This window comes from Tetrao urogallus (genome assembly GCF_951394365.1).
Source record: "Tetrao urogallus genome assembly, chromosome: 2".
Classification (NCBI taxonomy): domain Eukaryota; kingdom Metazoa; phylum Chordata; class Aves; order Galliformes; family Phasianidae; genus Tetrao; species Tetrao urogallus.
The window spans coordinates 88,840,670-88,861,164 of NC_136814.1; the positions used below are offsets into that span (position 1 = coordinate 88,840,670).

Sequence of the window (20,495 nt, forward strand, 5' to 3'; positions counted from 1 at the left end):
TCAGCTTTTTGTTCTCCTTCAGTTGTTTTTACATTCTGTTAGCAGATGCACATACATTAGCACCATTACTGTGAGATTTCTCTTCACAAATAACAGTAGCACAATCCTCTTTCTTGCGTGTTTTCACCCTAGCAGCTGCAAGCACTTCTCTCTCAGTTCCTCGCAAATGTTTAGGAGAAACAAAGCTTCCTTAAATGTCCTGGATACATTTATCTTAGTGCACTAAACAATGCCGTGATCATTCCCTACTGTCCCCAAGGCCAAGTTCCACAGTCTGAATACATCCATAAAATTAAACTCTTATGAAACAAGGTGGCTCACTTAAACTTCCTCTTGGAAATAGTCCCTGGCCTCTACATCTCTTCTGTACCCTCAGAAAAGATTTGTGAGTCAGTAGGTCTGCTTTAACTGTTTGTTGAATAAATATTGTGTGGATAATCGAGTTCTGGCTGTACTCTGGCACTCTTCACTTGCTTTTAAAACATAAAACTAGCTTGAATTGCATGTGTTTATCTGGATTTTCTGTTGGCACAAGTAAGAATTCTAAAAGTCACCTGAATATTGAGGTTAAGTAGTACAGAGGGAATAAAAAATAATTTGCAAAGAATTTCTGACATCAGTAAGATTGCATGCATGAGAAGGGGTAAAGGTGAGTGATTTCAAGGAGAATATATTGCAAAGTTAATGACTGTAAGTCATGGGTAAAGCTTTTTATAAATGTAGTGAAGTTTGAACTTGATTTAGGGAGATAAACATCAGAGCTCAAGTAAAGAAAGTTTATAATTAAATAATATTTAGATCAGCTGATTATTTTAAAGCTTACCCTCACTTACTCACTGATGCCTGAGCTTCCTGGTCTGTCTATTTTAGCAATCTCTTGAAATACTTAATTCTTTAAACTGATTTTTTAACAGTAGAATCTCTGTCTCAGTGCAAATTTTTTCAAGGCAACTGTAACACTAGAATATAATTCCATGTTTTTCAACTCTTTGGCCAAATATCTTCCTTTTTGCTTCATGACAGAGGAAAAAAGAGTATTTGGTAATTGGAGTATGTGAATTATATTTGAAATTGGTTATCCTACATGAGTAAGGCATATGCACTACAATAATAATGTAAAAGTGTGTTAATATGTTCCTGGTTCCAGAGACAATCACGCATGTCAGATCTCCTTCAAATACCAGAGCACAGGGGTTGCACACAAGATGCCTGCTGGAAGAAATCCGTGTCCAAGGCAAAACCATGACCAAGAATTGTTTGGGTGAATGTTGGCTGGGTTGGAGTAAACCTTTTCCTGGGGCAATTCAAATAAATTATTATGAAATTAATTATTTGTGTAGATGGTTGAGGTTTGATCTTTATATGTTTTGACCACTGGTCTCACTTACTAGACTAGAGATGTACATAATGTCTACAGTGTTAACAGCAGACACTTTCATTTCACTCCTTATATCTTATTTTTATTTCATAAAGTGGCATTTTCATTTGTATCTTGATTAATCTTGATAGAGATTATGATTTAACTTGCTGATCATCAGGTAGCAAGAGTATCTGCAAAGTCAGTAGCATAGAATATCATTAGAGCAGGACGTCTAAGGACAATCATAGTTATTAACTTATTTTTCTTTTAAAGATGAATAAAAGTCCCATTTATATTAGCACTTACTTTTAGAGAGTACTTACTATTAATGCCAATTTAAAGTCCACCTTTTCATTCAAACTAATAAATGAATCTCTGAAACCAAGTAAAATATATCTGTGTTTTCTGAATATATAATGAAAATGGCATTCAAGAATCTTGGAGTGAAAGTGTTCAGCTTTTTTTTATATAGTAGATTTTCAGCTCTGATAAAGCATAATCAGGCAGTGAAAGAGTTCTATAATTCTGGCCCTGGACAAGAGTAGAAGTTTGGAGGCATTATTTTGATGCTACTAGCACAGTATGAATGGCAATGGCTTATCTACGTGACCTATTATAGGACAATTTTTGCCTTAGTTAAAAGACAAAATGTTGTTCTATGAATGAATAGTGCAATGTATTATTGTACACAATCTTTAAGGGAAAGTTCTTATTTATATATATTTATGAAACAAAAAATTTGATTTTGTCTTCAAAAATCTTTGTGTGTGTTACTTTTGATAATTGTTAACAGCAGCACATATTACGAATGTGTTACTTTGAAAACATTCACTTATTGATGATACGATGGTATTTTCCTGGGGAAGTAGCTCTGCTTCTGAATATTGGTAATCGTCTATAAATGTTGTTGCAATGATCCATCCTTTTGTTCATACATGGAAGAGGACATTCAAATAAGGAAGTGTTTTCTGTAACTCAGATTCAGGAATTTAGGTTGTTAAATCAGTCACCACCTTCTTCTGGCTGGAATCAGGATAAATCCTCGTTATACCACAAGGTCTGAGAATGAAGATATGAAGACCTAGAGCTTGAGATCTTTGTTGCAGCTTTTGCATCAGATTTATTCGATTTCTTAAGGAAGTTGGCATTGGGGGTGAATTGTCTTCCTCTTCAGATTAAAAACCAGAGAATCAAGTTCGTTACTTTTGTAAAAATGTCCACATGATGAAGTGTGAAACACACTTTATATTTGCCTATTTTTTAATGAAAAAATACAGGTGATTTTTATTTTTTTTATAATTCAAGAAGAATTTATATTTTTAAATCTGGGTTGTTTTTTGTTTGTTTTTGTTTTTTAGACAAAAACCAAACGGAACCAAAACCAAACAAACAAAAACAACAGAGGACTATTGGGACATATTGATATATGTGATATATTGACTTAAATACCTCATTTCTGCTTTTTGATATCAGAGGGGAAAGAACACAAACTATACTTCTATTAGCGTTTCTAAGTGATCATGAAAAAAATCTGAAGTTATGAAACCTTAGAACATCTTGAAGGGTGACATAATACTTTCTATTTTACTGAATGTTATAACCAAGAAATAGAATTTTTAGAATGGTATATACCTCCACAAGAAGTTTGCGATGCATAGCTAAATTTGAAGTGTATAAAGTTTTTCAGATATGCAGATTCACAAATTCCGATGTCCAGTTTCATCCTATTATTTTGTTTCTTCAAGGTCTATGATGGAAAAGATAGTTCTTCTCGTTCTCTGGGAGCCTTCACCAAGAATGAAATGATGGGAGTCATTCTTAACAGCACCTCTAACCACCTGTGGATAGAATTTAATACCAATGGGTCTGATACTGACCAAGGATTTCAGCTCACTTATACAAGTAAGTAGCTAACAAAGGTGGTCTGATTGACACATATATATTTGTACATATGCAAAGTGCACTTACTCCACGGTTTGAATGTAATTAATAACTAGCTTGTTTCCAATACATAGAAACATAAACTTTGCTGAGATTCCACTGAATCTCTAAGTACCCTTTACCTTCGATTTATTGTCTTTTGCATCATAAGCTGCTTGTGAATCCTTCAGAATGAATTATCTTACTTCAAATTGTCTTGTAGTATTAATAGGAGGTATGTCACAGAAATGGAATCATAGCTCTTTACATAAAACCTGGTAACTTCCCTTTGGATTAGTCAGTCATGCAATAAACAGAAATCATTCAGTTTCCCTTCTATTTTTCTGCTCTGCCTGATAAATATTATCATGCTACTCTTATTTATTTATTTATTTATTTATTTATTTATTTATTTATGTCAGAACTGAGAAGGAAAAAGTTACTTCAGCTATGAAATGTCTCAAATTGATGGATCTCTTGAAAAGCATAAACAGTTTTTTACAGTCTTTAAATGGTGATGCTAACAAAATTCTATACCCAAGGAAAGATTTTTCTTTTTTTTTTAATTTCCTTTTTTTTTTTTTTAACCAAATACCTCATTTATATTGTATGTGCTCATTTTGCAGAAATTCGTATTGCAATATTTACCTATATTTACCTATAATGAGATTTATTCCTATCTGTTCTAATATGAGAGGGTCCCATTTGTAAATACAGTGTAGTTTCTTAATTTTTACATGTATTTTCAGGAAGCCAGATTCAAGACAATACCTTTGTGAGATAGTGAATATCTAACTGGGTGATTATATTGACTAGAAAGACAATTTAATGTTATTTCCTACCACTGTAGTGCAGAGTGTTACACCATTTATATACTAATAAAGCATAAGATTTAATATTTTGAGATGCTTTAAAAATTGGCTACAGTGCTGACTCCCATTCTTTGGGGAATCCAGTCCATGCATTACTTTGAAGATTACTATACAAGAAATCATATTCATTATTAGATGGGTTTGTTTTTTTTTTTTTTTTTTTTTACTTTTTTTTTGGTGAAGCTCCAATGCAGTTACTAAACAAAGGCATTCATGTTTGGTAAATACATCAAGTGCAAAATGATCATTATCTCTTTGGATTAATCAAGTTGTAGTTCACAGCTGGAAGTACAGTTTCCCTGACAGATTATTCTGCAGTTTATTCAGTCATTTATCAGATTGAAAGGTGCCAGATACTTTAAAGAAAGATAAAGATACTCAAAGCAAGATAAAAGATAAAGGGCTATTTAAATATGATCTCACTGGAGGATATAAGAAATATATGTTCTGGGGTCAATTAAAACGAATAATTAATATTGTTTATAAAGAACTAAAAAGAGTGCTAAAAAAGTCATGGTGTAATAAATCCAGCGTTAAATCGGTTCTGATTATTGCCTGGTTGCACACTTTTCACTGCCTGTAAGAGCATATCAATTGCCTACAATTTTTTTTTTGTCTTTGTAGTGCTTTTCCTCCTGTTAATGCTATCTAAAGGCAGATTAGTGTAGCTATGAAGTTTGAATTTTGAAACAACTGCAACATGTTATTAAAAAGACTTACAGAAAGTTACTTGTGCAGAACTACTACAGTAATCTTTAAATATTTTTAACCTGGTGAATTCCGTGAATGATACTGAGTTTACAAAAGCTAATGATCCAAAAGAACTAAAGTGAGCTGAAAGAAACTTTCATTTCTGTTTCCAGAATATCAGTACTGAAATAATAAAGCCATTCTATAAACTCAGAATCTGAGTAGTTTGTGTGAATTGTATAAATTAGAGTATAAGATCTTAAGAGGAATATTATGAAAGATTCAAATTGTAGTTGGAATGTGCAGTGTAGGAGATTGCTTCAGGCTAACAACAATAGTGAATGGAAACTAGAAATTATGGTGGTTTTTTTTTTTGTTTTGTTTTGTATTTTTTAATGTGTAATGACAAGATAGTTTCAAGGAAATGAATATATACTGGACAGAGAAACTTTTTTGCTGCAATGGATAATGAAGCAATCTGTAATCTTAAGTATTTTAAGAGCTGTGAAATACCTTGTTTGGCTGACACGCCTGAAGGCTGTGTTGCCATTCAGCAAGACCTGGATAGGCTGGAGAGCTGGGCAGAAAAAAACCGGATGAGGTTTAACAAAAGCAAGTGTAGAGTCTTGCATCTGGGGAGGAATAATTCCATGCACCAGTACAGGCTGGGGGATGAGCTGCTGGAGGGGAGCTCTGCGGAAAGGGACCTGGGTGTCCTGGTGGACGACAGGTTGGCCATGAGCCAGCAGTGTGCCCTTGTAGCCAAAAAGGCCAATGGCTTACTGGGGTGCATTAAAAAGAGCGTGTCCAGCAGGTCGAGGGAGGTGATCCTCCCCTTCTACTCTGCCCTGGTGAGGCCTCATCTGGAGTACTGCGTCCAGTTCTGGGCTCCCCAGTACAAAAAAGACAAGGATCTCTTGGAAAGAGTCCAGCGGAGGGCCACGAAGATGGTGAAGGGCCTGGAGCATCTCTCCTATGAGGAAAGGCTGAGTGAACTGGGTCTGTTCAGCCTTGGGAAGAGAAGACTGAGAGGGGACCTGATCCAGGTCTATAAATATCTAAGGTGTGGGGGGCAGAATGGAGAGGCCAGACTGTTTTCAGTGGTGAGTGGAGACAGGACAAGGGGAAACGGCTGGAAACTGCAGCATAGGAAGTTCCGCACAAACATGCGCAAGAACTTCTTTACAGTGAGGGTGACGGAGCACTGGAACAGGCTGCCCAGGGAGGTGGTGGAGTCTCCTTCTCTGGAGATGTTCAAGACCTGCCTGGACGCCTACCTGTGCGACCTGGTGTAGGGAACCTGCTTTGGCAGGGGGGTTGGACTCGATGATCTCTGGAGGTCCCTTCCAACCCCTACAATTCTGTGATTCTGTGATTCTGTGATTGTTTGTCTGAGGACTAAAGTTATAGTAAGTGTACTTAAGGAAATTCCAATTCTTTGAATATGAGCAGTCATTTTAGTCTTAGGAAGGAAACCAAAGTTGTACTAATTTTTTTGTTATTATTTCTTAGTCCTTTTAAGCAGAGCTTGCAGAGTTCTTTGCCTCATTCTTTGTGTGAAGGACTGGAAGAACTAAAAAGGACTTTTATATGGTCTTAGATCTCTTAATGTGGGCATTAATAGAAATCTGCATGAAAAAAAAGTAGAAGTTTATACATGTTTTAACCACAGCATTCTATTGTGACTATAAGTAATTTGAATGAAAAAAAAAAAAATATTCCAGTACTTCTTTCATAAGTCCGGATAGATACATTGGGAGATTTTTCACATATTCTGGTATAAAAGTAACTGTTTTGTGCTGTTAGGTAGCAGTATTTAACATTAAATTGACATGTAAGTTAAAGTGGTGTCTTATTGATGCCTCACAGTGATGCATGGTAAAAGCAAAACACAGCTGTCCAGTAGAAATACCAGGCTGCAACTTTAAGTAAGGAGTGACTCAGTCCAGTCTCTGTATAACAAGCAGGACAGTCTCCCTGCAGTGTTTAACTACTACACTGTCACAGCTCTCACAAGAGGAATTTTAACACTGTGTTCCCTCATCATGTGGTGAGCTTAACATAGGAAGCTTTTGTCAGATATGCTTCCTTACTACTGCTGTTTAATCCTCATTCAGTGAACATAGTCTTGTCTTTTCTTGGTTAGTGGAGAAAACAAATACAGCCCTTCCACACTTTATCATACATACTGTACATGTGTACTCTGAGCTCTTTATACTGCTGACTACTCTGCGCTCTGTATGGAGTTTTACAGTTCACAGAATACTCAGAACTATACTTCTGCATCACTTTTAGCTCCTATGAAGATAACTTGTAGAGCAATTTCACTTGCATCACATACAGTTGTATGCAATTTCTGTTGATCAGTTGCTGTGTTGTTGGTTATCATTTAAAGACATTTCTGTCTTATGTACATGTCCAAAATTCCTAGCAAATAATTAAAACAGTAAGACAACCTTTGTATCTCAAAAGGAAGACTGCAGCAAAGACGGTGTCTAACTCCTGTTCAAAACCTTGCCCATCATTGCTTCCTTTCTTCAGTAAAACACTTTTTTTTTTTTCCTGTTTTCCCACAAAGTTGAAAAGGCCCTTTCTCTTCCTAGTATTGGCTAGAGCTCCTAAAATTAATTTATTTTAACTGTGCCAGAAGATGTTTATGTTTATTTCTATGATACTATTCATCCAATCTATTCAGAAGTACCTCTGAGCTGTATAAAAAAACATTACCCCTGTGTAGAATTGCTCTTTTGACTTTCTGCAGTCCTGGAGGGTTTTACCAAGGTTTTACCAAGGTCTGTGTGTTGGCAGTAGCCTCTCTGAGATCATAGGGAGTTATCCAAACGTCTACTTTCTAAGGAGCAACTTATCTATCTCTCTATGGCAATTTCATGGTTTCCCAGTCCTGTGCGGGATATAATAGAAGCAAAATATCTCTTAAATAAGGCTTGGAGTTCACTGTACCGAGTCTGTGGAAGGATCCTGGAATACATACAGATATGATCTTTAGGAATGTGCTTAGCTGCATTGGACCGCTCAGCAGTACATTTACCTCATAGCAGACTCCTGCATATTAAAGAAATGTGCAGAATTGGTTCCAGACTTCAATATAAAAGTCTGAAAACCATTCAGAAATTTGATATATAATCTGTACTTAGATTTTAACTTTCTAAAGGCCCTTCACTTCTCTGTTTCAGAAAATGTAGTGTGGATTAAAAATGAAGTGTTATGTTAGTTCCTGAACACTTGTTTTTTGTTTGTATCCTCCTTTTTCTTATGTTGTGAAATTAGATGTTTCCCTGCAATTCTAAGATAAAAATGACAGCTGGAAAACAAAAATCAGTATGGATTCCTCTTCGCAAAATAGCATTCTCAGTATACACTCAGATCTTGACTAAATGTCACTGTCCATCAGTTTTGGATTCATGACTATTTCTCTCACTAAATACAGAACTCTGGGAGAATGTAATTTCTGCGAAAGAGTGTGCAAGATTCAGGCCCGTAAACTATGTTCAACTCCACAGGACTTGCATTCTATCTAGTTTCTCTAAGGGAAAACAGATTAAGAATTGTGCCTACTTGTTTTTTTGTTGTTCTTTTGGTTTTTTTGTGGTTTTGTTTGTTTGTTTGTTTGTTTGTTTGTAATGATTTTTAGCGCTTTATTTGCATTTATTATACTCTACATCTAACAAGTATACTTTGTATTTTTACAGTACTTTTTCATTTCATCCCAAGACAGTCTTTGCAGATTAAGAAGTGATATTTAAAGAATTATGTATTGATATTGTTTTTTATCATAAGGATGTTTGATACTTTCCTTATTAGTAAAGGACCTGATGTGGGGAATGAACCACAACAACAAACTGAAGGGAAAATCAGTTGCCTTATTCAGAACTCCATAATGAGTTATAACAGAAACTGTTTAGAAAAATACAGACCACAAAAAAGAAATCATTTAGAATCAGACAGTATTAGAATCTGTCAGTAGTTGAGAAAGATGAGTTTGGAACTACTCTTTATAAAAAGCTTCAAAAACTGAATGTCAGTTCAGAACATCTTTACATCTTGTCGCTACTATGCAGAAAAAAAAACACAATAAAAGAAATATATAAATATTTGTTATGTATCATCTTATGTAGATGCCCAAAGTAAAACTGTTCATGCTAATAAGGACAGAGGAAACTTTTCCTTTCTCATGTTAGCAGCTCAAAATGGGGACTGCTTGTCAGAAACAAGTAGAATATTACTTATTCATTTGCAGCAGAGAAGAAGCTAAAGCTGTGCTATCTTGACACTAGAATGAATAAATCAATCGTTGCATTTGCTTCCTACATTTCCACTATGGTCTGCTGGTATTGCTGTAGAGGTTAGATAAAGAAGTAAAGTTCTCACTCTGTATCAATAAAAGAATTGAGACTGCTTCCTTTTCTCTGAATAAAAAAAAAAAAAAAAAAAGATTGCAATAATAGAAGTGATATAAAATAATTTCTTACTGATCTCTTTTGGGATTGTGCAAATAATAATTTTCTTCAGTGGAAAAATGTCATAATCAATAGCATGAATAATTCTTGGTGTCTCAGTTTCTACTTTCTCCAAATTACGTGTAATTTATCTTTGGTTGCTCTGGATTTATGTAATCTACCTGAATCATGGGAGAATAATTTGAATCAAGACTAGAAAGCAATTCACTGGCATTGTATTTTATTTGATATTTTATATTTATGTGTTCTTTTTTTTCTTTTCTTCTTTTCCTTTCCCACTTCTGTTTGCAGGTTTTGACCTCATCAAGTGTGAAGATCCTGGCATACCAAATTATGGCTACAAGATCCGAGATGAAGGACATTTCATAGACACTGTCATTTTATACAGCTGTAATCCTGGCTATACAATGCACGGCAGCGGCATTATGACTTGTTTAAGTGGAGATAGGAGAGTATGGGACAAACCTCTACCTACTTGCATAGGTAATATGATTTCTTGTAGTGAAAGACCTCCCTGTTGTTTCAGGGAAAAAAAATAATAAAAAAATCTTTCTATATTTTGTATGATAATGACATAAATACTTTAAATTTCAAGTAACGATTTACCATGGATAACCAAATATAACTTTTCTGGTTCTTTAACAGATTGCTATATAGCTGTGGCAGAAAACTTCGGCAACACTTCTGTCAGTAGGCCAGGTTTTAAAGTTTTTAAAGTTTTTATGATGAGACTGTGCAGTGCTGAACCAAGTCTCTAAAACTGTTTTGTTATAACCACCACAAATGTTAAAGAAGTACTGGGTGAGAAAACATCTGAACAATCTGAACTCTGATATTGCTATTGCCCATTAGTTCCTTTGTTAGGTAGTTTTTCTCCTCCAGTTCAGGTTTCCAGTCTACAATTACCAGTGACTTTCTGAGTTCAGGTTTCTAGATGGTGTTCCCACGAGTCCTCGAGAAAGTCTTTCTTTTTGAATGCTTTCTAATGCTTACCTTTTGAATCTGACAGCTGGTACAGGTAAGCTACTTACTACTTCCAGCAAACTCAGCTGACTTGCAGGATCCTTGCTCATTGTTCCTCTCCAGCATCGTGTGCCATATTTTCTATTCCAGGATCTGCTTCCTCTGAATACACTCACAGACCTGCAGTCTGAAAAAGAGCAAGCTTTCTTTCCTTTCAGAATTTTAGCTTACCCAGAGGGTAACTGCTGGGAGTGGGGGGGAAACAAAAAAAAAAACCAAAAAACATCAGGAACATTTCTACTCTTAGTAGACATGTTATTTTTCATACTTGGTTCTGGAACTGTTAATATATACATGTTTATATATGTGTGTGTGTGTGTGACAGTTCAAAATAACTTTCAGATTTGAATTAATAGACTTTCCAGGCTTCTTATACATTCGAGTTCTCAAGCTTTTCAATTTAATTGAGTGGCATCCTTTCCATCAGTGTTTGCCCTTTTTAAGAGACTGTTCTTAATTTGTCCTACCTTTGTCTATCTTCCCATTTAATTTAAATAAAATCATTACTCTAAGTTCATTTTCTGGAGTCTTTTCTTGTGTTCATTTTTATGAATAACTAAGAACTTGAATCAATTTCAAATTTATTAAGCAAATAAATTCATAAGCCTACCCAATCCCCTTCCTTAGATTGATGATTTGTCTTCTAATCTATATTTGGGATGTTGAAATCTCAACCCTACAATATTTCCAAACAAAACAACAACAAATTCTGTGTATTGCAAGCTGACTTAGGAAAAGAAGAGAGGAAGTCTTCTTGAAGGCTCTTACCATTCCTCTTGTAGAAGATCTTTGACAACTCTTTTCCAAAATATTTTTGACCGATGTGTGTGTTCTTTTTATGCCAAGAGTTTTTATGCTGTGTTCTCTGCAATCCCATATCTTTACCTTCATTTCCACTTTTCTTGATAACATTATATTTTTATGCTTATATATTAAACTTATCATTGCTACTGTGTTATTTTTTTTCACTATACTTCTACTTTGTACCTTGTATTCCTAGATTTCTTTTTGGCATATTGTTACAAAGATTTTGGAATAATTTGTTCAAAAATCTTTCACCTCTTGAGTATCTAGTTTTATGCCAACATTGATGGCTATTGAATACTGACCATTCTCTCTGAAAGTCTTCTAAAAGTGAATCTTTCTAGAATGCCTTTCTATGCCAGTCTATTAAATTCATTAAATCATTATCTTCCTACTGTTCTGTGTGAAGAAAAATTCATCATGAAGATCCCTGGAAATTCAGCTAGGCTTCTGCAGGTCATTTCAATCTGTTTACTTATTTATTCATTTGTTTGTTCATTTCTTTGTTTACTGAGGTGTATATAAGTGGTAATTTCTTTATTCAGTTTTGTGCCACGCTCTTCTCTCTCTTTCTTCCTTTATTTGACTGGCTTATTTTTCATCTTTTTGGTGAAGTTGTCATGAACTTTGAACGATCTCTCTCCTGTTTAGGCACACACTTCCATGTTTGTGCAGATTGTTTTTTTTTTTTTTTTTTTTCTGTATCTTAGATCAACATTTGCTGTTTACTGTTGGTTTCAGCAGCATTTACATTCATCATTGTCTTTACAGTCATTCCAGCCCATATACATAGTCAACATATTCTACAACTTTTCATCATTGATGATACACTGCTATATTGATTTAGCGTTCATTTTCATTTTCTTAAAAAATAAAAATAATTTTTTTTTGAGTGCATGTTCAGTTCTGTTAGTTTTAGTTCTTTATATAATGCAGCATATTCTTTGATGTGGAGATTTTACTGTATGCTCATTACTGTTCAGAATCGCTGTAGAAAATTTGCTTTTCATTTGCTTCTAAGTGTTGTTTTTTGGTTTCTTTTTTTGTGGTGGTGGTGGTTTTTTTTGTTTGTTTGTTTACTTTTTGTCTTTTTTGTTGTTGTTGTTGTTTTTGTTTTTTCCAGGCAAACTATAGAGTTTAAATAATTCTGATTTCACTTGTTTATCTTCCAAATAAGTTATTTGGTAAAGAAGTGTATCAATGATTTCATTACTTACAGATTGCTGTCATGGCAAATATTACATTCTGAGGTTACATAATTAAAATTACTTGAAACCTTACAGAATAGTTATATTTGAAAAAAAATAAAATGCTTTAGAGTAGCTTTCTGCTGTGGTTCTCTTCAAAACAGCAGGATAGGTAAGTAAATCACTCACCTTTTTTCCTCTAAGTTTATTTTAATGCCCTGTAACAATTTGGTTGTCAGCAGTGACTCAGTGGCATGTATTGGACTTACTATTTGTTAGGAGTTGTTGCTGATAAGTTTTTTGGTCCCACTGTACTGTTTGTTTCATTGTCTGCATCTTACATTGTCATAGACAGCTATGCTTGAGTTTTTCTCCCCTGCAGTGTTTTTTAATGCCACTACTTGTGAGGCATCTCTGTTTAGGGTAAGTAAGATAGGACTTCAGGGGCATTACTTAACTGGGAAGACATTAATTCTTTTTCTTTCAAAAGTACCTTGCTGTTACAGGGTGTTCCTGTTTCATTAGGGCACAACTTTATAGTAGGCACGCAATGGTACTATGCTCTAAACGAGCAAAGTAAGCATCATTTCATTCTGGATATTTTGCACTGCAATAGGTCTCTCCACAAATTTAAGAAAGTTGTGATAATAAAAATGGTTAAAAACAGACTATTCATACTCTCAAATCATAGCTTTCTGATTTATTCTCTCACTTGTTGGGAATATGGCATTTGAATTTGCAAATATCTAAGTAAAATACGAGGCAATACCTAACTGCTTTATGATATAATTAAACCAAAAATTACGAAGAAGTAGCTTGAAACCATTAAGCTGAAAGCAATTTGACGTTAGAACAGGGAGAAAATGATTTTAATTACAAAGTGAAACTGTGTAAAATCTATATTTCAGCATTCACTGTTATTTAGGAAAGACAAACATATTTGGTGAGACATTTCTGAGACCTTCAAACTTTATGCTTTCTGCTGTCTTACTGATACTAAAATTGTGATTTTGTAATCTTCATTTTGAAGTACTTTTCCTTGTAAAACATCTTAATTACAGAAGTATGATTTATTGCTTTGCAACAAAGGAGGAATTTAAGTTGTGTACATGTCCTAGTTTATTATATGCAGGATAATGCTACTTCAGAGATGTTTTTACCTGTTACTTTTTAAAAGACACAGAAATGTGGAACAGAAAAAAAAAAAAGATGGAAATTGCAAAATGTCATGGTCTTCAAATAATAATAATAATGGAATCCTTATTTATTTTGTAGCTGAATGTGGTGGTCGAATTCATGCTGCTACATCGGGGCGCATTTTGTCCCCAGGTTACCCAGCACCATATGACAATAATCTTCATTGCACCTGGATAATCGAAGCAGATCCAGGAAAGACAATAAGGTATATGCTTAATTTCAGTATTTATTATTTATTTCAGTATTTTGTAAATTATAGTCGTTTTCATGATCTTTTTCATTATTTTGTTTGTTTGTTTGTTAACTGCTTTTTGCATGAATCAAATTAGTCCTTGTTATTGTGTCATTTAAGAGAACCCATTTCTCCAGGGAACATCAGTGCCTAAACTGTACTGGGGATACCTGGGTATTTAACTCTTAACTGTGAATTCATTTGAATAGTATGGAGTATAAATCATTGGTATGGCTGAGCTGTTATGCCTTTTAAATAACAGTAAACAAGCTAAAGTGTCATCTGTGGTTTCAAAATTCTTCCCTTAAGTTATTGTAATGTCACTTTTTTTTATATATCTTACTGTCATATTCAATGCAATAATTTGTTGTGAATAGAATATAATTATTCAGAGTTTTCTTTCTTGAATAAATTACCTCAAGCAATCCTGAGTGCCTGAGTCTCTGCCAGGAATGCTTGGACATCAGGCATCTTGGTCCTTGTTGATTATTTATTAGGAGTTCTCATGAAATTTGATGAGATTTTTACAATTAACAAGAGTATCAGAGAATATGAGCCGTGTAGAGCTTTTTAAACAACTCTGTAGGGATTTCATGTCTTATTCTTGCCCTATTCCATAATATCATTATTAAGATATACAACATTTTGAAGTATATATCATATTTTTTCCATAATCTGTTGAATAGTAAGACCAGAAATATCTCAGAAGACCTTGAGATGAGCAAGTTTAACAGAAATAATGAGACTTAAAAAAAGAAACAAGACTGAGAGAATGCTTAATAGATAAGGACCTATCCATATAGACCTGGCAGCATAACGAAAAAGGGAAGAAATTAAAAAACTACTTCAAAATGAGGGAAACACAAGTGGTGACTAACATACAAAGTAAAGGTAAATACTAAAAACTGCATGAACATACCAAGAAAACAGTTAAAACAGTTTCATTTCCATAATAGTTTATGGAAAGATAATGGAAAGATTTAAGAACTTAAGCAGGAGGGAGGAGGTAATACAAGGTCTTCCTCCTGGATCACAGCAGTGCCCACTGTCAGTATGAATTAGGGGATGAAAGAATTGAGCACTGCCTTACCAAAAAGGAGCTGGGGGTTCTAGTGGCTGGGAAGCTGGACGCAAGTCATCGATGTGCCCTTACAGTCCAGAAAGTCAACTGTATCTTGGGCTGCATCAAAAGAAGTGTGGTCAGCAGGTCAAGGGAGGTGATCCTAGCCCTCTATTCTGCTGATGAGTTATCTCCTGGAGTACTACATCCAGATGTGGAGTCCTCAGTATGGGAGAGACGTGGACCAGCTGGAGCATGTCCAGATGAGGGCCACAAAAATAATCCAAGGTCTGGAATACCTTCTCTACGTGGACAGGCTGAGAGAGTTGGATCTGTTCAGTTCGGAGAAGAGAAGGCTCTTACTTGTGACCTTTCAATATTTAAAGGACAGCTATATGAAAGAAGAAAACAAACTCTTTAGCAGGGTCTGTCATAATAGGACAAGGGAAAATGGTTTCAAACTAACAAAACAGAGATAAATATTGGATATTAAAAAAAAAAAAGAAAATTTTTAGAATAAGGGTAGTGGAATATGGATTGGAACAAGTTGCATAGAGAGGTGGTGGATGCCCCATCCTGGGAGACATCCAAGGTCAGGCTGGACAGGGTTCTGAGAAGCCTGATCTAGCTGTAGTGTCCCTGTTCATTGCAGAGGATTCAGACTACATGACCTTTAAAGATCCATTCCAACTCAAATGATTCTGTGGTTCTACTATTCTATTGTAAGTTTTCAAAGCAGTTTTTCTTTGTGAGTTCAATACATTTACAAAAAATGTTATATATATATATAGCTAAATTGCTCAGAATTGAAGGAATGTGAATATCTAAAGATTCAGCTCGGTTTTGCTGTAGTAACACTAAAAGCTATGAAATGTCAAACTTGACTGACTGTACAAAAATTTAACACATAATCAATATAATACTAATTGTTGTAATTAAGAACAATTTTTGAGACTAACGTAAGTAATGATAAACAGCTGAGATATTACTTCACAATATTAGCTGTGTTTTATTTTGTGCAGAAAGTTCACAGATAGTAAGGTGTTTCATTATTCATTTTATGTGGACAATAGTTTGAACTGATCTTTTAAATGAAAATAATTTGCTTATAAACTTAAGTCACCACAACATTAGAAGTAAATGAAAAGTTATCTACTGGAAAGTATATTTCTGTATTTCCGTTTTGATTTTTAATAATCCCATTTCATTAAGCCATATAATAGTTCAGCCTATCACAGGCAATTTTCATTTACATTTAAACGAGAAATTAATAATTTCCAATTAATGACAAATGCAATGAAGGAGTATTAACATGCAACCTTTTAAAACACACAGAAACTGTTTTTGATGTTTAGCTATTTAATTTCTTTAATGTAAGAATACACAGAATTTTAAGTCAATACAAAGATTCAGACAAATACCACAGCATTATTGAAAATCTTTCTCAATCAGCTCACTCAACAGGAAAAAATGGACAAAATATTCTAGGATAACCAGGCCTTCTTCAATTTTGAAACAGCATCTCTAAACCACGAACAATTTGGGAATGATTGCTTTGAGTTTTATGTACTTGCATTTAATGAGTAATGTACAGGGTTTTTACTTTTTCTTTGCAGTCTGCATTTTATTGTTTTTGACACTGAAGTTGCTCATGACATCTTGAAGGTATGGGATGGGCCCATTGAGAGCAGTATATTACTTAAAGAATGGAGCGGCTCAGCTCTTCCAGAGGATATTCACAGCACTTTCAACTCATTGACATTACAGTTTGACAGTGACTTCTTCATCAGCAAATCAGGCTTCTCCATCCAGTTTTCAAGTATGTAAATACTTTTGCATCTCAATATCAATAATTATTTACTACATTTGTATGTATTATCCTTATACACTTGACTTTTTTTTTTTTTTCTCATTTTACAGCTTCCTCACTCTTTGCAAAAAGATTATATTATTTTAATTCTACATGCTTATGCAGAAAGTACAACTAGGGTAAATTATATTTGTTTAGTATCTGTAAGTTTTCTTATTTGTTCATATATATTGAAATTCCATACCCAGTATTATCTAATTAGATACTCTAATTTCTCTAATTAGGGTAAGACACTTTATTTAAAATCCCTGTAAGTGCTGTCACTTGGAAGTAAAGGACACAAGTAAGCTTTCAGTCATTATTTCTGAATAAGAAAATATACTTCAGGAGCTTACTGGAATTTATATGAATTTAAATGATACCTATTTACTTTCTGAATGTTGTGTCCCATACCGTAGACACCTAAAAAAGTCCTAACATACCTAGTTAATAGTATGCAGGGTGAATTAGAAGAGAAATATCACTAAAACTTCAGATTTGTTTGCAATACAATATGCTGCTGCAATATGTAAAAATTAACTTCTTTAAACTATTCCATGTTGTTTTGTTTTTCTATTTGAGGAAATGAAATGTGATTTTTTTTTTCCTTACTCATTTTACTCATCTTAGCAAACATTTTATGTTACGTTATGCAAAAAGGGAAAGGTGTAATTTTATTTGTATATTTTGAAAGAAGGAAAATATTTAAACTTTGTGCTGACATGTTGCCAAATCAAATTCTTTGACCTTCAGTGATACTTCTAGTAAATATGAGACGATTTAAGGACTTAAGGGTGAAGAACTGATTTTGTCTCAGTATACTTGATGGATATCCTCATGGTTTTGCTAGCAATTGAAGCATATGTCTTACTGGAATTAACTGGGATTAGTGATGGAGAATTGAATGTCTCATCTCAAGTAAAGGGAAAATGGTATTAAAGTTCCTTTCACCCTACTTGGCAAGTAGAATGTTCTACTTACTTTTTGAATGTAAGGAATGAAAAGTAGGGTTTAAGGAATATATAATGTAAACATTAAAATATTTCATCTAAAAATGGGAGCTTAATTTATTTAATCTCCTTGAGGCCATAGGTGGGCCACTGCAGTCTTGATATGTAAAGGACTCAAGCTGATTAATCTATGAATATGTGAAGATCTTTGTGTGCTTTAGTATTCATCATGTGTTCAACTGTATCTCTGTTTATCACAAAACTGCAAAGAATGATGAAAATTCACTTTAGTAGTTCCTAACATTATGCACAGAATAATCTTCAGTTACTCAATTGTTTTTTCTGGTGATTTCAGATAATGTAGATGTGTAATTACAAGTTCTATGACAGTAACTGCTTGAGTTTTGAGTCTCTTTGTTACTGTGTGATGGGTTTTTGGGTGATGCTTTTATTAATGAGCATATTGTATTTAAACTTAAATTACCAACCAAAAAGTTATCTTTAAATGAATAATTCCACAGCCTTGAAGAACCTTCAAGAATCTGGAATTTTTTATGCATGCAAATTCTGTACTGGATTATGCAATTAGGATAAGTATCTATGTCAGTAGACATCCACTTACAGCATCATATGAGGGATATGCATATGAGAGTATCAAGTCAAATGAGCAGCTCAAAAACAAAGCATTGTATTGCTAGTCTTTGGTTGAGAATTTGTTTCACAGTACTGCAAATCTTCTAGTTACTTTCATTCTATATGTTCAAGAATGCTATTATAGCATCTGCCTAAAAACCTTTTCAATGAAAGTATAGTATGAAATAGATCAGAAAATAATTACCTATGAATTACTTATTGTTGATTGTATATCTAATTACGTATGTTTTTAATGGAGAAATGTAAATAGCTGAAGATCACAAAACATTTGAATGCTATTAAAAGTGCCTTTGTCTTGCCCACTCAGCTCAGCATGCAGAGCATGAGGACACGAACTGACAAGAGTGATTATGTTAATTGTAATCAGTCTAATGCTTTTCATTAAAACTTAATTACCATTTAATCATGCATAAAAGGAAAAAAAAAATGGTATTCACTGTACAAAACTGACCTTTACTCTAGGGGTTAAATATATTAAAACTATGTATTACAAGCCAGGGATGTCAACTGGCTTTCTTGTCATGATGGAGAAATTGAACACAAGAAGGGTATAGACGTATTTGATAATTGGCTTCCTTTTTCTGAAGACACATAGGTACTAGTAGCAAAAACTTCCCACCTAAGTCAATGATTAAAATGAAGTTTTCTATCCTGGATTAATTCTCACCATACTATAAGTAAAAACTTTCCCTCTGGCATCTAATCTAAATAACCCTCTTTTAGTTTACAGCCGTTTCCCCTTTTCTATTACTATCTACCCATGTAAACTATTGATTTCCCTCCTGTTGATAAGCTCTCTTTAAGTACTGGAATGAGGTCCTGCTGAAGCCTTCTCTTCTCCAAGCTGAACAAGCCCAGCTCTTTCAGCTTGCCTTTGAGAGATACTCTAGCCCATTGATCATCCTCATGGCCCTAATAAAATGATGCATTTATAGTTCTTCAGCAGATTTTTGTAGATATTGCTCCTCAAACCTGAAATACAGTGAAAGGTTGTTCTCACACTTCTTATGATGGAAAAATATTTTGTGGATGTCTTAAATTCAGACCCAACTGTTTTCTATGCCTACCTCTGTTTCTTTGGCATTGCTAATTTTTGTTATGGTCTTCTGTAAGCATACACTTAAAGATCAGTATAACTATGTGAACAGAAATATTACTTCTTTCTGCTAATACAGAAAAACAGGAAAAATGGTCTGATATTTTATTAACTTTTTTCTAAATTTCTTTGTAATGTTTTTGAGTTATTGAAAAAGCTTCGACCATTGATTTTGTTAAATGATAGATATTAAATGATGGCATCTGTATGGTTGGTTTAGCCCAAATTTGTTTTTTCTGCTGTTTGTTTGCTTTCTCAACATTTATAGAATTTTCTTTGAAGTAAAAGTAGAGGTAAAAAATGAAGAAATTGTTTCTGACTTAATCATTAGATTAACAACACAAATAATCAATTATGGTAATAAAGTAAGCAACTTATACCGATGAGTTAATTAGAACTATTATTTGGGAATTGTTGTTTCTGATGTTGACTTATCTGTTGATCTTTTTCTTCTTCTGAAAAGACTTTAAGCATCAATGGTTCTGTTTTTTATACTTCCTAAAGACACTGTGCTTAATCTTTCAAATTTATTTAAGCAGTAATATCTGCTTCTGTCCAGTTTTGTAATTCCATATATCTGCTTTCAGAAATTCTTATGGTAACTATGCTACACGTCTTGAACTGTTAGAGTACTTTTGTCTTGTAATTTGTTCATTGATTGCTGAGATAAATCTTAATTAGTTGCCTAATAGTTCGACTTTAATATAAGTTCAGTTTTCCATTTTAAAAGAAATTTACATATGCAGAATCACATATGTGCCTTATTATGTGCCTATGGAATTTTGAGTTCAAAGAACAAAAAAATGCATTAAGATATCTTGAGTTAAAATAGATTATTCAAAATTCTCTTTTATTTAAATCTGTAGCCTAATCGTTCTTCATTGTTTAGTTTCCTGTTTTGCTTTCTTTGATGCTATAAATGTTCATTATATGCTTACAGTAAGTCAGTTTAATTGGTATGGAAAATAATTTGTATCCATAATCTAATCCATAGCCTGGTTAAGGCATCCCAAGTCTCATGAAAAGTAGCAGTTTTTGTTTGGTTCCTGTACAACTAACAAGAAATGAAGCTTTGGTTACTTGAGTTACTACTACAAACTTGCAGACTTTCATATTTCAGACT

The 20,495-nt window shown here is 33.9% G+C and overlaps 1 protein-coding gene across 1 annotated transcript in view; it reads left to right on the top strand.

Annotated features, from left to right (window-relative positions):
- CSMD1 (CUB and Sushi multiple domains 1) overlaps positions 1-20,495 on the top strand; it is a gene marked incomplete at both ends in the record, with an annotated part of 996,476 nt that overhangs the window by 816,206 nt on the left and 159,775 nt on the right. The window contains 4 exons of the mRNA XM_079550635.1: positions 3,106-3,262; positions 9,612-9,803; positions 13,610-13,736; positions 16,440-16,642. Of these exons, the coding sequence (XP_079406761.1) occupies positions 3,106-3,262; positions 9,612-9,803; positions 13,610-13,736; positions 16,440-16,642 (679 nt within the window). The remainder of the gene's footprint in view (positions 1-3,105; positions 3,263-9,611; positions 9,804-13,609; positions 13,737-16,439; positions 16,643-20,495) is intronic.